Below are 16,685 nucleotides of genomic sequence, written 5' to 3' on the forward strand. Positions count from 1 at the left end.
TGTGAGAGCATAGTCAGGGAAGAGATTTTGTTTTCTGCATGCTGAAATTTGGTATTCTGTTGATTGGAGCAGGTGACAATATGCAAAATCAAGAATTTCCTGGCCGTGCTGTGAATTGTGTTCTTTGAAATGACACTGTTGTTTCTTCCACCTGTAGCTTCTGCAGTGAACGTGAGGCTAGGAGAGATGAAATGCTGATTCTAACTGTTGTTTCTGTCGCTCTTTAAAATTTTGAGTGCTGTTCAGACCTGATGTTTATCACATGCTCTGCTCTTCTGATTGCTGTGTCTTACCTTGATGGAATAGAGATACTTGTCACACCCCTGCACCTGAATACTCTTGATAAATATTCTGTTAATTAGTCAGGGCACTCGATGTGTTGAAGAGATTTTGATTCTTTCTTTGTCTGCATTATAACAAAGTTTAAGTTGTCCCTAGAGTCTCAAAGCAGCCATTTTTGTTAAACCAATGAAACAATCTTCTGCCCTAGTATGGTGGTCTTTGTATGAGTAAAAACTAATCATTTCTCTTTGAATACGTTCATCTACTGTCAACAAAAAACTGATGCCCTACTCTTGCCTGTATGAAATATGAGGGAACTCAAGTACATTACTGAAACTTCACACTGAAGAAATCTCTGCCAATTAACTTCTCATGATATCTGAGAGGTCAGGTTGTGAGCTCACAACCCATTATTTTGGGAGAGCAGACTTTGGCATCTTCAAGGATCTGATTGGTAAAGTCCTGTGATGCATCCTAACACAAAGGAAGTTGGGCAAAAATACCGGGAGGCCTTCATAGATGAAGAAGGAGCTCCTGGACAAACTCAAACACAAAAGGAAAGCCTACAGAGAGTGACAGCATGGACAGGTAACCTGGGAGGAGTACAGCTGCATTGTATGAGCAGCTGGGATGGAACTGGGGAAGCTATAAATCCCACATGGAATTGAATCTGCCCAGGGATACCAAGGGCAATGAGAAAGGCTTTACAAGTATATCAGTTAGTTAATACTAACACCTGCTGCTGCTTATGATGTATGTTAGCAAGTTGCTTTGCAAAAACTGTCCTCTTAAGAGTCTGTAGTTGATGGTAACATTTCTTTCCTTGTCACCCTTCAGCGTGTGCCTCAGGTTTGGCTATGTGCTGTTTGGTCCTGTGTAACTCTGTGCTAAGCTAGCACACAGAAAACTCATTGTAAAGGAGGGTAGGAGTATTTGGCTTATATGCCTAGTGATAGAAAGGCTTTCTGGTTTTATTAAACAACTCAATAAAAACAGTTTTATAAGCAAGAGTGCTGAGTATCTTGTAAGTATATGAATGTTAGCAAGTTTTTCTTGTTTAGCAAAGCCCTGTCAAGTTTTGACTGGCATGCTTCTGTGGTGGGATTCCTTCCTGGTCCTCAGGAGTGCATGTACTCAGAAGAAGAGAGGCGTGCCTTCTCTTTTTTTGACTGCTTGACAAGGCTTTGACATTTGGTGTTATTTTTCCTGGGGAAATACGACCCATTTAATGTGCCCAGGACCTATAAATTTAGAAGTCTTCTGTGCATAATCTTTCAACTTAAAGAGAAAGATGATTTTTGCTTCTTTATTGTAAGGAAACTGTAGGTGAACTGTAGTAGTTGGTAAGCAAAACAGGTTTTTCTGTATTAATTCAGCCACTGCAATCATATAAAGGCACTGCGGGAGAAACTGCAATTAAATTTGCTATCAGTCACACCAATCACGTGTGCTTAATGTTTCATCACACTTTTTTTTCCATCTGTCCTACAACTCAGTGTTCTTTGTTTGAAGGTGTGGCTGAAAACACCAAAAGACTATAAGCTGTGGTATAGAAATAACACCCATTTGTATTTTAAAATATTTTTTTTGACTGTAAAGGTATTTTGGAACTGCTCTCCCCCATACCAAATTACTTTTTCAGACAGCATCTATAGGCAGAAACTCTTTTATTTTTTTTTAATGTCAGATAAGATTTATGTGCAAGAGGATTGAGAGGTATATTAAAGCCTGTGTTACTATCCATCATTTTTTAAAGTGGTGTGAAGAAAAATAAGTGTGTATGTGTAGCTAGATTTGCAAAATTGTTGAAGAATCCAAATTCAAGGGTAGTGTGTAATGCCAGAGATGACTGTTCGCAGTTCCATGTTATTTATAGTTTTAATTTGGGGTTATCAGTTCAAATTCTGTGGGTCAGTAATGAGCAAAGATCTCTTGCTGTCTGACAGCTATTTACTGACTTGCATTAGTAAATTCATATTTATAGGTATTTTCGTCAGTAATTTTGGATGTTTGTCCACGGCTGGAAGTAAGGCTCTCTTCAACCTTCTATCCTCAAAATATTCTTGAGAATTTTAGCAGAAGTCTAAGTGGAAAAGCTTCGTGATCCCATCCCACTGAATCTTTTTCTCTTTTGTCTGCTCTGATTTGTGTTGCTTTTTTTTTTCCTAGCTAAAGAAAGTCGGCCCTTCCCAGCGGGCACTCCCACATCACACTTTTTCTCTCAGCTTCTGGTGGGATCTTTGCCATTTGTTGCACTTGCTTTTGGTTAGCAGAAAAAAGCAATTTTGGCACAGATTCTTCTGTCCAGTACTATAATGTGGGGTTGGACTGTGCTGAAATACACAGGCAAGCTTCCTGCAACAGACGCGTAGAAGAATGCTGAGGAGGTTCAGGAGTACCCCAAGCTGAAACCGGGGATGGACCAGGCTCTGGAGAGATTTTCTGATATTCTTGAATGAAATACTCTTTGTTAATTAGTAAAACAGATGACTGCATTGAGAGCGGGCAGGAGACACACAGTTTCTGCTGTTTTGGGTTGTTGCAGAGGCAAGAAAAGATGAGGCTGCAGAAGGATATAGACCTCTGAATCTTTCCCTTTCCCTGGGTGAGGGAGGTGATTGTCCCCTTTGCCCTCATAAGGCCCCTGCCGGAGTTCTGCATCCAAGTTTGGGGACACCCAACACAGGAAGAAAGTGGAGCTTTTGGAGGGGATCCAGAAGAGGGCCATGAAGATGATTCAAGGGCTGGAGCACCTCTCCTATGAAGACAGGCTGAAGGAACTGGGCTTGTTCAGCCTGGAAAAGAGAAGGCTGCAGGGAGACCTCTTTGCAGCCTTCCAGTATTTAAAAGTAGTTTATAAACATGTGGGAAATCAACTTTTTACATGGGAAGCTAGTAACAGTACAAGGGGAAGGGTTTTAAACTAAAGGAAGGGAAATTTAGATTAGAAGTCAGGGGGAAGTTTTTTACTGAGAGAGTGGTGAGGTGCTGGAACAGGCTGCCCAGAGAGGCTGTGGATGCCCCGTCCTTGAAGGGGTTTAAGGCCAGGTTGGATGGGCCCCTGGGCAATCTGATCTAGTGCTTGGTCTAGTGGCTGGCAACCCTGCCTATGGCAAGGGGATTGGAATTTAATGATCCTTGAGTCCACCCAAGCCATTCCATGATCTTTTAACCACAGCTTATAAATCTATCTACATGGTTTGAAGATGCAGCTTGGAATGGCGTGAGTGAAAGAAGTGAAATCTCTGGCAGTTACAGGATTCTTTTTCAGTTTTCACTTAGAATCAAACTGTTGAACAAACTGACGATAAGGAAGCTGAATTTGACTAATTTTCTGAGAGTTCTGTTGTGCAGGTAAATGAAACAAACTTTAGCTTCCCTGCTGAAGTAGCTCGTCGTGAATTTCTAAGTGAATTCTGTATTTGTTCTATGAATATTGAGAAGAAGTTGCCAGTTGGAAAAATGAATCACCTTTCTCCTTCCTTGGATTACTATTTCTTCCTTTTCTTCATAAAATATATTCTTAGAGGTCCTCCATTGTTAATTTTATCATCTTTCAACCATATGGTATGTTCTCTTCTAAGTGCCAAAGTATTGGTACCAAGTCCAGGTGTTGTTCAAAGCATCTTCTTGGCTGGCTCTCTTGAAGCCCAGCAGAGCACCTGAAAATCAAATAATTCTCCTTCTATCCACATTTAACGGAGAGCTTTAATGAGGTCTTGCCAAAACCTTTAAAACTGGGAACAATCTAAATTACATGTTGTATGGTACCTCTAAGCCAGGGAAATGAGTAATTGCTAGAGACTGCTCCTGTGACATAGCTCAGTTGTTCTAGTCCAACACCAGTATAATAGAAGCTTTGCATTAAGGAACAAGTCTATACTTAGCTCATTGTAATGCTCTTAGTATGCTTAAATGAAGCTGTTTTATTTTGGTGTCTAAAATTCTTCGTTTAAAGTTTCTTCCAAAATACCTGTCTCAAGTAGAAAGGTTTTTGTCACGTTAAGTCATTTATATGACTGGAAAATAAAATTCAGCATAGAGTCGCACTGCCAGAGAAATGGTTTTAAAGGAAATAAGTCTGAGCAGGAAGATTTGGTATGGGCATGGTAATGCATTTCCTGGACTTGCTGGAAGCTGATCCTGACTACTGGCTGCTGGAACCGCGATGTTGTAGCCATAAGGACAGATTAGCGAGACTGAGCTCTTGCCTAGTGTTGAAATATGCTGTTGCAGTGTTAGGAGTTGTTCAGACTCATCATAAAAAGGGACTTTATAAATAGAATTTCTTTTTTCAAAAGGGTTTGTGCAAATAGTGTTCCTTTCAATTGGTTCAGTCTGGTAGTTGGATTGAGTTGACTGAAAATCAGCTTTCTTCAAAAAAATAGCATCTGAGCATAAGCTGTGGGTACTTCAGATGAAATACAATTTCCTGTAATCACGGAGTTTTTTTTTTTTTTTATTTCCTCCAAAAGGCCATTAAGAAGTACCTATCAGAACTGTTGACTGAATGCGTTCTAAAGCTCCTTGGTTCATTCAGTACATAAATGACTTTTACTCATTTGTTTAACACGTAGAAAAAAAAATAATTCTACCAAAGCATATTTGAAGAACCATTTATGTTTCTTAAGTGGTTGTTGTCTTGAAAATAAAATGGCGAGCAGGTAATATTGGCCCTGCAGATGGATATTTACAGTTTTTACAATTGCATTCATTTCTCACACTGTTTTATTTGCAGTCTTTAGGTTTATCAGTAGTTTTAAAAATGCTTTAATCTATTTGAGAGTTGTGGAAAAGTTACTTTCTTCTGAACCTGTGGACTCAGAGCTACGGAAGGGCAGGAATTGTAGTATTGAATCAGGCTTGAATCATTGAATCCAGTAGGAGATATCACTATCTTGAGTTATTTTTCCTGTTTAAAAGTTAGAAGCTATTGCTATTTTAGGCCAGCTGGAGTTTGGAGCCAGCTTCCTTTTATACCAGCATACAGAAGTTCCAGTTTAATAGTCCAATCCTGGAAATGATCAGACGCATGCATAGCTATATTCATGTTAATAGTTGTCTTAAATATAAAACAGGAGGTGCGGAAATAGCATTTAGTAAACAGAGAGATTGCAGGGATGGCAACCGTGTTGGTTCAGTAGTGTACAAGTTTTAAAGGGAAAGCCCAGCAGACCTCCTATGAGACTGCCCAGTAGTTAAACAGACAAGGTAAGGACCAAAAAATAAAGAGATATCGAAGTAGAGAAATGAGGGAATAAAAAGAACAAGTAGGGATGCTTAACCTGAACTTAAATGTTCAGAGAGAACAAGGAACAGTCATTTGATTCATTGGCCTCAAATCTGGAGACTCTGCACAGGGTTAATTTAGAAATGTTGCCTCAGAAAAGCTGAAAATTCTCATTCCATTTCTTTTTATATCCTTCAGATTTATGACAATAGATGACATACCTAGCTGGCATAGGCGATGTCTTTAAAGGCTGCATATTAGCTGCTATGATTATAATGCTCTTAGAAGAGGTGTCATTTTGATAGACTTTCCCTGTGTGAAGTCAATATTTGTGTATTTCTGAGTTATTTTTAGGGAAAAAATACAGTAAATTTGTTGGTAGTATTTGCTCTTTTTCAGATATCTGAGGTAGGAAAGGAGGATATTGCTTGTTTTTTGGTTATTGATCAAGTGGATGGAATTGTGAATTTATTGACCAGATTGTTCACCTTAGCGACTTTGTAAGACAGTGTGCATGATGACTTTTGACTTATTTGGGAAGCTCCCCTCCCTCCAGATGAATTCATCTCTAGCTTTCATTTCTGCTCTTCATGAAGTCTCTGTGCTCACTAACACCAGAAATCAGGCCATGTCTGAGTTTTTGTGCCACTAGATATCCGTGGTGCAGCTCCATACAGGGGCAGTGACTCTGAATGGCATCTGCCTTATTGGATAGGAATCTGCTTTAAAGACTATTAAAGAATATAATTAGATCATAATTATTTCTCAGCTATGCCATTTGTCTAATTGCATGTAAGTTTAAAACTATAATTTTGGCAACTTTCTATAAATACTGTCAAAGTACTCAGTGTTTTTCTCTTGGCATCAGCCAAGATGCCAGAACTAGTGTAAATATTTTCATTTTATTTTGTTGGGGTTTTGTCTGCTGTTCTGGAAGAGTGTATGCGTGCATGCTATATGTATTTTCTGCTATTAAAAATGAAGGAACCCTGGTGACTGTCCAATGAGGCATGAAGTCTGAATACCAGTAACTACAAAAGTAGAGATTGTTGGCAGATAAGGGCTAAGCCTAGTGTTTCTTTGCAATCACCACTTGCGCTTGTCTCCATAGGCACTAACTTTTGACTGATACTTCTTTTCTAGGCAAATCTTACTCAACTACTGAGTGAGGCTCAAGATCAAAATAAACACCTTGGAGAAGAGATTAGGGAGCTTCAACAGAGACTCGGGGAAGTACAAGGGGACAATAAGGTATCATAATTTATTTAATTTATCAGTAAATGGACTGGAATATGTAAACAGGGCTGGAGTTTTGCATTTGCTTCTTTGGAAAACAAAGAAATAAATCAAAACAATGGGTTACAGAACTTCTGGAATATTTTGATTACAATAAATGCTCAATATAGTCAAACAAAAGAAGCCTGTATAGGAGACCAGTAAGTGCAGCTCATTAGATATTTTGATTTACTGCTTTTGTTCACTTGTCCTTAATTATAAATATTGCACCCAGCCTTGCTTTAATAATCTCAGGGTTACTTTTAAAATATATTTTATTAGTGATATTTCCTCTTACGTGCATAAGCATTTCATTTTCAGCATGTGATATTTTTCACTGCAGTGAAAATGGAAGATATTAGTAGATGATAAAACCAGGAAGGCATATTTTTCCCTACAGAAATATGGAGCAGGTCATCAAAAAGATGTATATTTAGCTTTGTACTAAGCTCTCATCCTGTTACATAACCAATTTATTTTATTGCTAAATTTAGCAAGTTATGTGGAACATTGCTCAAAATCTGCCATTTGGTATTAATCAAACTCCTGTTGTCTCTGTTAATTGAAATATTTAAACTCAAGCCAAATGTGTGTAACATTCACAGCTGGAGCATATGCAGAAGTACCTTCAGAGATCAAACTAGTGAAAGGTTGAATTTGAGACCATTGAGTCAGTTTGCAAAGTAAAAAGTGAAACATGGAATGATAACTTTCCTTCTTCAACTACCTCTTTAAAGTTACAGGATTTAAAGATGTGAATAAAAACTGTATTCTTTCAATTGACCAGGTTAGTTTTGTTCTTTCCATTTAATTTTATTTCAAACTGAAGTATTTTGTGATAAAGCAGTTTTATGCGTTGTTTGTCACAAAGATCTTCTTTAGAAATGCAAATGGAGTTGGTGAAATGGCCATATGAGGCCTGAATTTGTCACATGCAAAGCATTCAGTGTAACTTGCTCAGGTCTTCAAAGGCTTCCCCAGGTACTTTTTGTTCGTCTGTTGTTTGAACTGTACTGCAGTGTTAAAGGCAGTACCAGTTCTCCAGAACCAATGCAGCCTTTGCCAAGCAGTCCTGAATTAGTAACAAGTGTTTGTTAATCCAGACAGAAACAGAGGTAGTACAATTAAAGCATACTTAAATAGCAAGCTTATGTACTTATTCCAACTCCTTCTAAAAACATGATCTTGGTAATACAGAATCTACTTTGTGCTTGAATTGGCTTTGTTCAAACCTGCCTTTACAAATTAATTTGATACTAGCTGGTTGTCTTTCTGATATCTGTATCCTCAAAGTGAATTTAAATTCACGATCCTCATAAGGAATGGAATACAAAAAGGGTCATTCTGCCCACTGTGCCCCTGTTCAAAATGTGCAGTAGTGCATCACTAAATAAAGGGCGGTGGGGAGTGGCGGTCAGGAATTACATCAGACAGGGATTAATTAATTTAGACTGGGATTTTCATTTTTGGAACACATTCTTTTGTTTCCCAGTAAATGAGAAATAGAGCTTATTTTGCAGGCAGGTTACACTTTTTGAAGTGCCTAAAAAAACATTGCCATCTCTCTGAGGGGTTTAACGCTTCCCTCCTATGTCAGATTTTTCTCCCTTCTAACTTCGGGTGTAGAATAAAATTCTACACTTGTTCCTGAAGCCATTCTGTTTTGCTCATCAGTTCTCCTGTACTGGCAGTTGGGTTCCAGGCACCTGAAGTCCAGATAATACATGGTATATAAAAAAAACAAGGAACTATAATAATTTGCTTGCTTTTACGTTCTTCCTCTGCATTCTTCTCTCTGCTTTTTCCAAAGTGAGGGAGGGCATCCTGCCCAGCTGGTCTACGTCAACCTTACTTCTGGCAAGAGATGAACAAACAGCTGCTTTTGCAGCAAGTGAAGCTGCTTATGGATGAACAATTCTGCCGATGTCTGAGCAGGGGTGACTCATGCAGGCTTTGTCAGTGAATGGCAAGAGCTTTGTAGGGCTAAAAAAGAAAGAAAAATCTTTAAATATCGCACATTAGCTCTATTGATAAAGAAATGTTTTGATGGCTTGACTTGTTTTGAACTGCTTTCATGTTTGCTGCTAGTAGGGTACAGTTGCTGGGATTAGCAAGAAGACCTTACAGTGATCACGTTTTACCTTTTTTTCAAATCACATTAAGTATGTTAATAGGCAGTGACAAAGTACTTGAATTTGACTTAAGTGGACTAATTTTTGTCCATTTAGTTTCAACCAGAATCCAATAGACAGAAATAAAACTTCTTTAGGCAGTCTCTGGAAGGGTTTGTTGCTGCAGTTTCAGAAATACAGCAGCAGTCACACTGCAGCAGTCCAGCAGCAGATATCTAAGACTATTTATTTTTATGATTGATCACAATCTCTTATCAGCTCTGACACATGAAAACTATTCTATGTTTATGATACAGTTCTTTGTGAGTCCTTTTCCTTTCTAACATTCTGGCAGCAATACTTTGAGAACAGTTACCGAAACTTGGAGGGAGGGTAGTTAGGAGATCTCATTCTCTCTCAGAAATGGAAGAAAATGGAAGGCATGAGAGAAACTGGAGGCTTCTGGAAGACCAGATGACTCAGTTGTCTTCACTTGAATTCCTGCCCACGCAAAGAAATGATGTTGTAGGCTGTCGAGGGCAGTGCTAAGTGAAAGGAAGCTGCATGGGAAACAATAGCTGTGGTATTACTGACAGTTTGTTATTGTAAGGCAGCAACAGTGCAGAATGTTAAATGTGGTGCATATGTTTTGGCAGAAATGGGACTTAATGTTGCAATTTTGCATAGTCCTCATCTACTTCTTAGGATTTTATAGACAACAAGGGGAAGATAGTGTCTGTCAGTGACTGTAGCAAACACGACGGTTTCTGCCTTCCACGAAGAACTTTCTGTGCTTATTTTCCCCCTTTCCTTTGCATGTTTTGTAGATAACCTAGGCCATAAAACTTTGGCACAGACATTATCTTTTGTCTCTAGCTGGCACAGCAGCTCTTGCAGTGAAACCTCTCTGGGGCACTGTGTTAGTGCTACGAAGCTGCTACTTTATGAATAACTATTTTAGCTGACACTGATCAAGAGAAAAGTGTAATATCTAAACAGTACAGACTGGTGGCTTGCAGCATCACAGTGTTTGGGTTAACATTATGTTGGTTCTTGGCAAACAGGAGCTATCACTGGTGAGGTGCTGTTAACTTAATTCCGCTCTGCTGTGAATGCTGTTTGCAGGTTCCTGAGGGGCAGCATTAACCTGTTCTATGTCTGCAAAATGAACTTGAGTGATTCTTTACTCGGTGATTTCTGAGTGATAGAAATAAAAATACAGCAGCCAGAGGACAAGTGTATAAAAATTATAATAAAGCACTAAAATATGAAATAAACCCTTAACCCTCTGGCATAACATTTAGTGCCTGTTTGGGTCACAGAGTTTTAAGTGGGAATTTTACAGCAGGTGGTGCTGCCTTGTGACTTTTGCAGTGCAGAATTAAAGGACTTGGCCTGTTGTGCCCTGCCAGCTCTCTGATTGGCCTGCTGCCTGGGAGAAGCACTCTGTTGTTTTATGGATTGGTGTTTTACTTTGTTTTATCTATGTTTGTAGTACTTTTACTGACGGAATTTGGGGTTCTGAAGCATTCTTTTTGTAAGACTTCATGCTTTTTTTTCCTTTATCTCAGACTTCTTAGGAAATAGTTTTCGTTTTACTGGCAGGCTGTTTGACCTTGCAAGTACTAATTGCTCACGGATATAATTGCATCTGATGATCACCCCTCCTGTGCAGGAGGAGAGCTGCTTTTAGTGCACAGTTGCGGCCCTGATACATTCCCAACCTGGTGCTGCTGTGCTGCAGGCACCGAGGCCTCGGTAAACTGCAATCCCCTTCCCATTTCCAGCTGTTCTGAACAAGGTTGAGTCTTTAAATGTTACTGCATTTGTTTCTTACTACCTTTCTCAGAGAAAGGTTATAGAAATGTAATTAATCATAGAATCATAGAATCGCTAAGGTTGGAAAAAGACCCACAGGATCATCCAGTCCAACCATTCGCCCATCACCAATGGTTCTCATTAAACCATGTCCCTCAGCACAACATCCAAACATTCCTTCAATACCTCCAGGGTCAGTGCCTCCACTACCTCTCTGGACAGCCCGTTCCAGTGCCTGACCACCCTTTCAGAGAAGTAGTATTTCCTAACGTCCAGCCTGAACCTTCCCTGGCGCAGCTTGAAGCCATTCCCTCTAGTCCTATCACTAGTCACACGAGAGAAGAGGCTGACCCCCATCTCACTACAACCTCCTTTCAGGTAGTTATAGAGGGCAATAAGGTCTCCCCTGAGCCTCATCTTCTCCAGAATGAACAACCCCAGCTCCTTCAGCCGCTCTTCATAAGGCCTGTGCTCCAGACCCCTCACCAGCTTTGTTGCCCTCCTCTGGACACGCTCCAGGGCCTCGATGTCTTTCTTGCAGTAAGGAGGCCAAAACTGGACACAGTCCTCGAGGTGCAGCCTCACCAGTGCTGAGTACAGGGGGACGATTACTTCCCTGTTCCTGCTGGCCACACTATTTCTGATAATGTAACTGCATTAAATCACGTTATCATGCCTTTTGCTTATTGACCATTTAGTCTTTAAAAAAATAATCCCATGGCTTTGAGATCGTTCCAGAATTTGCTAGTTACCTTCTTGACTTAGTAGTTTGCTTTTTTTTTGGTAAAGAAATTAACAGGAATCATATCTTTATGATCTATTCAGCCTTCCTGACTCTGCAGTAGTTTTTTGGTGGGGAGAGGGAAATGTATCCTCCAGAGTTAGTTTTGGGGGCACTGCTTCTCCTGAATGAGTGAGCTGCCTATGAGATAGAGTTGTACAAAATCCACTGGATTGCACTAAACTGTAGCTGAAATAAGTCGGGAAGGTGATTTTGCTAACCTGTCTTGTATCAGCAGGATTTTAATTGGCATGTTGCTGCTACAGTGACTGGCACCCCATAAATACCAAAGACAATTTTTAACGTACCATCTTCTACTTCAGAAGATTGATTTTTTTTTTCTAACTTTGCACTATAATGATGTACATTAATTCCTTGGTGCAGTCAAATACGGGGAAACTCAGGCTGGTTATTACAGTGAGCTTCTGCAGTCTCCGTGGAGCTTCTACAAGTTAGGCCCTAGGGAGGCCACACTTTTGCCTGGCTGTGCACGGTATAAGCAACTGCAAATGCTGAATGCCTTATAGACTCTTATTTTAATACTTGATAATTCTCAAAGGTAGTTGCTATCTGCCTCAGATATTTAATACAGCCGTGTATTAGTTCAAGACAGGCTATTTTCAGCAAGTGCAAAGCTGATGAGTTTGTTAACTTCTTGCATATCTTGGCCAAGTTGTTTGCTGTTGGCCCATTTCTTTGTTAGTTTTTAGCATGAATTAACTTTTTTTCAATTAAAAAAAAAAAGAGCAATAAAATTTATAAGCAGTTGTTAATGCAAATTTTGCACTATTGTAGCACAGTGGGATTTTAAGTGGCATAGGTAAAGTGAAGCTGAGCGAACTACTTGGTGTCTCTTTTTCCCTTAACTAGGAAACTTCTGCGGCAGATAATTTTATTATCTGAATATGAAAAAGGCTTCATGAGAATTGTCTAGAATTACTTCCTGTCACTTCAAAAAATCATTGACTACATTTTTGTGTTTATTTGGTCTTTCAGCGTTTGGACATTTGTATATTTTTATATATATATAAAATTTATATATACATACATATACATATGTATTTATATATACATATATATATGACATTTGACTATTGTTGCAGGATGTAATGGAGCACCTGTTATGCTCTGAGAGTTTGACAGGAATTTTTTGCTGAGAACAGAATTAAGCTAGAAAATTCCATCTGGTTTAAATAATACCATCTATTTGGCTTGGAAGAGATGAAATCTGACAGCCTTACTTTCTAACCTAGAGATACTCTGATGTTACAGCCTGGGATCTCTTGCTTACAGAATATGTCTTTGTCATCACAGCTCCTTCGAATGACAATAGCAAAGCAAAGACTTGGAGATGACGAAGTTGGAGCTCGCCACTTTGCAGCACATGAACGTGAGGATCTTGTTCAACAACTGGAGAAGGCTCGAGAACAAGTAATAACAAAATGGGCACATACTGTTGTGTTTTGTAGAGCTTGCCTTATTGCAAATGACAGTTTCTCTTGTGTTTTGAGGCTGGTACCACTACCTACTACTGCAAATAGTGGTAAAGGTGTTGGGATTTTTACTGAGCCAGTTCTTACTGTGCACTAATTTAAGCTTGTATACATGGTAAGAGTGAGTTTTCCAATCTCAGGAATTCCTTTTCGAGATTATAGATGCTCTTTTTTTGTCATGTGCAGCATCAACAACTTGTGACAATTGAGTATTGTCAATGAAAAAGGCTTTTTAGTGAAAGCAATTAAAAGCATAGTATTCAAAACAGTTTGTGATGGCTGAAGTATGTCCTCTGAATCAAATTTTCTGTAGAAGATTTAAGGTTGTTTCCTTTTCCTCCTGTATCTCTGCCATTCCTTCCTCCCTTTTGATAAAATATTGCATCAGATTTCTTCTTTCTACCTCAAGTCTGTATCAGTGTCATGTACTATGCATTATCCAGCCCATCAGACGCTTTCCCTAAAACTGATACATAGCTTTCTGAGCAGTTCTGGATTTTTATGTTTTCCATGGATCCTGAGCTCGTTCCTACCAGTGGCAGTTCCACCCTCAATCAGCCATTCTGTGGTCCAGGAAAAGGTGCAAATTCCTCATTATTTTTCAGACTACATGTCAAGTGCATTACTCCCTTAGTTTACCAGGATGACGTCTGCCTGCTCTTGTTCTTCTTCCAGTATGATTCCTCCGTGATCTCTGTCCCCAGGTTCTATATCTGTTCAGCATGTGGCCTCATTACCTGTTTTTCTCTTGTCCTTTTCTAGTTCATCAGAGTTTTTTGATCTGCCCGTGGAGAGTTCTCAACTCACTGCAAACTTTATTCAACTTTTTTTTGTTTCCTCTCCTTGGAAATTTGAAGCTCTTTGTCCCTGAATGTTCTTTTACTCTTAATTTCTTTTACCCTTTTGCTTAACAGCAGGGCTTGCCCTGTCAATTCCATGTTGGCTTATTTTTTACTTCTTTCAGTTCTTTTTCTTACTGTATGGAGCTTCATCGCTGAAAATCCTATAAGTAGTACAAATTCCCACTTACAGACTTTCTTCTATCCAATCTTCCAAATTTGCAAAGTTGTATTTTGTTTCAGTTCATTCTCAGAGACCAAAATGTTATGTTCTAAAACTAGCTTAGTGTGTAGCAAGATTATAGTATGAATTAAGATTTCTTTTGCTGTTATGTGTTAGCCATTTTATAGGAATTTTGTAAAACAAGTCTAACTGCTAAGGTTATTTAAATTCAAATGAATAGAATAATAACAAAATAGAGTAAAAATACTGGAGTTGTGAGCTTTGGAAAGACTGTACAAAATACATCCTGATTAGACACGTAGTCCTGGATTGTAGGTGCTTTCAGTTTGCTCACTGTGCAGTCTTTTTTCTAGACTCCAAAACAGTGATATGACTCTCCTTTCTTTTCAGATTGAGGCTCTGAATCATGATCTTCAGTCTGCACTAGATGAGTTACAGGATGTTAAAGAAGAACGCTCTTTTTATCAAGATAAGTCTGATAGATTAAACCAAGAGCTCAATCATGTTTTAGGAGGACATGAGAACCGTATCATTGACATAGATGCTCTCTGTATGGAGAACAGGTGAGTGCATGACAAACCTCACTGTTTCCTTCGAACTACTAACATATTGCTTCAACAGGAGCACCAGGAAGTGAGTCGCAACAAAACCTTAAAGAAAGCACAACCAAGAATTACAACTAAGATTTAGTCATTTGTTTTGACTATTTTGTTTCTGCTGTAGCTAACCATCAAAGAATATTGGGAAACTTATGCTGCAGGAAATTAGTAATGCTGTTTTATTTGGCTACGAAGATGTAAGTGATATTCTCTAATATGTCTTGTCTTGGGCAAGGAAGAGAAGAGCAGGCCTTTTATTCCTGTCACTGTATGGCACTAAAACCAAGAGTATTAAAAATCAGTGTCTTAAGGAACTCATAGTGAGGTGAAGTGGGCTAATCCTGATTTGTAAATAGGGATTTCAAGTATGCTGAGTTAACATTTTTGGACATACTTCTCACCATAAGGAGTGATTGTCAGCAAGGTGTGATTTCCCAACAGTGCTGCACTTGTGAAGTCACCCATGTAGATATTATTGCTACTTCCATGGGGAAGAAAAAAAATATTGTATGGGTTTCCACCAAGGGCAACAGAAGAGGCACTGGGAAAGTCGTGGCAGGTACCTCCCTTAATGTCAACAATTACCTTAAAGCAAAACATAGCTTGTAAGGTACTTTCCATTTATAGTGACTTGCACTTCAGGTAGGAAAGTGTAAAACCAGATGCTTCTTCCCAGCATTTTCATTTTGTTTTGTTTCGTGTAGTATACTAGCTCTGTATCAGTTGAAGCCACCTCCTTCTCTGGGTGTTGATCCCATTTTTTTTTTTTCTCTAAAGTAGTTAAATTGTTACAGACCCTAATGCAGGGGTGGTTGAACTGTGAGAATGAGGATATTATGTAAACTTTTTATGCACTAAAAAGTATTTCGTCTTGTGTGGAAATAGCTGTCTAACCAAAGCGCCTAAACTTTGCAAGGAGTAACAGTGTTATTTTAGTTTATGTGTATCATCTTTCAGCTGTTAAATTTTATATTCTGTGATTACCAATGAGAAGTACTGTGTGAATTGAATGATACTGCAATGCAAAAGCTCTGCATAGTGTTGAGTCTTGTTTTGGCCTATGTATGAATCTTAAGATTTCATCTTACTGACTTTGAAGTTCAAAGAAGATGAGTAAAGGTTTCCCAACTATTTCCTCGAGACATAAATATATCATTCCAGCTTCCCTTTCCAAAATCCCAAGGAACTATATAAAATGGTTGTGCAGGATGCTTGACGAATGTAACAGAAGGGCAGCCTACTTTTCTGATGCAATTTGCTTCCTTGCCTAAATCTTTATAGGGTCAAAAGCAGTAAGATCGTGTTATTTTATCCATCAGAAAGCTGTAATGGGAAAAGCATTCTCAGTAGCTGAAGGAGGAGTCATTCCAAGTAGTAAAGAGGAACATTTGAGGCAGTACTGAAGGTAATGTGATGTAAAACATCTCTTTTTTTCTTTTTTTCCAGGTACCTCCAAGAGAGATTAAAGCAAATTCAAGAGGAAGTGAACCTTCTTAAGTGTAATATTACTAAATATAAGGTAAAATCCTCTCAATGTATCTATCATCTAATCTGTGCTCTGGTGTTCATGGACATTATTGTTCATTCTTAAGTTTGTATGTATTTAAAGAATAAAATTGTGCCTTCAAAGAAAAATCCCCCGTTAACATTCTGACAATATTAGCATGTATGTATACTACATGCTCAGTAATCTTCCTTTTATAGACTTGTCAGCCAGTGTGGTACAAAAGTGGTACTCGCTAGGGGTACTTGGAAAAGAGAATGAAGTTCTGTGGTTCCTCCTGGGGAGGGTGACGAGCCTTCCAGCCTGCTGTAGGTGAAAAGTAGCAGGTCATGCAGTGGGGAATGAGTGCATCTGTGCTCCCATCACAAGCAGGTCTTGTCTTCCTGTTCCCTAACAGTGTTCCCTACACACTGTTTCTTCACATACCCTAATGAGTGCTATGTCTTCATTATTACTTCGTTCCTGGGTTAAGGTATATATTCTTTTGTATTAACCCTTCAGGACTGAACTCCAAGGGCAAAATATTCTTGCTCTTTCCTGCAGTCAAGCATTATTTCATTTTCTGATGT

General features: G+C 38.9%; 1 protein-coding gene across 14 annotated transcripts in view; it reads left to right on the top strand.

The window, feature by feature from the left end:
* CCDC149 (coiled-coil domain containing 149) overlaps positions 1 to 16,685 on the top strand; it is a 52,841-nt gene that overhangs the window by 13,758 nt on the left and 22,398 nt on the right. For 11 of the 14 annotated variants that reach the window (XM_040699300.2, XM_025150060.3, XM_004936147.5 and 8 more), the window contains exons 4-7: positions 6,656 to 6,763; positions 12,812 to 12,928; positions 14,404 to 14,576; positions 16,059 to 16,131. In XM_040699300.2, the coding sequence (XP_040555234.1) occupies positions 6,656 to 6,763; positions 12,812 to 12,928; positions 14,404 to 14,576; positions 16,059 to 16,131 (471 nt within the window). The remainder of the gene's footprint in view (positions 1 to 6,655; positions 6,764 to 12,811; positions 12,929 to 14,403; positions 14,577 to 16,058; positions 16,132 to 16,685) is intronic. The other 3 variants (XM_040699303.2, XM_040699304.2, XM_040699305.2) reach the window with 1 other exon arrangement.

This window comes from Gallus gallus, chromosome 4, assembly GCF_016699485.2.
Source record: "Gallus gallus isolate bGalGal1 chromosome 4, bGalGal1.mat.broiler.GRCg7b, whole genome shotgun sequence".
In the NCBI taxonomy this organism is placed as follows: Eukaryota; Metazoa; Chordata; class Aves; order Galliformes; family Phasianidae; genus Gallus; species Gallus gallus.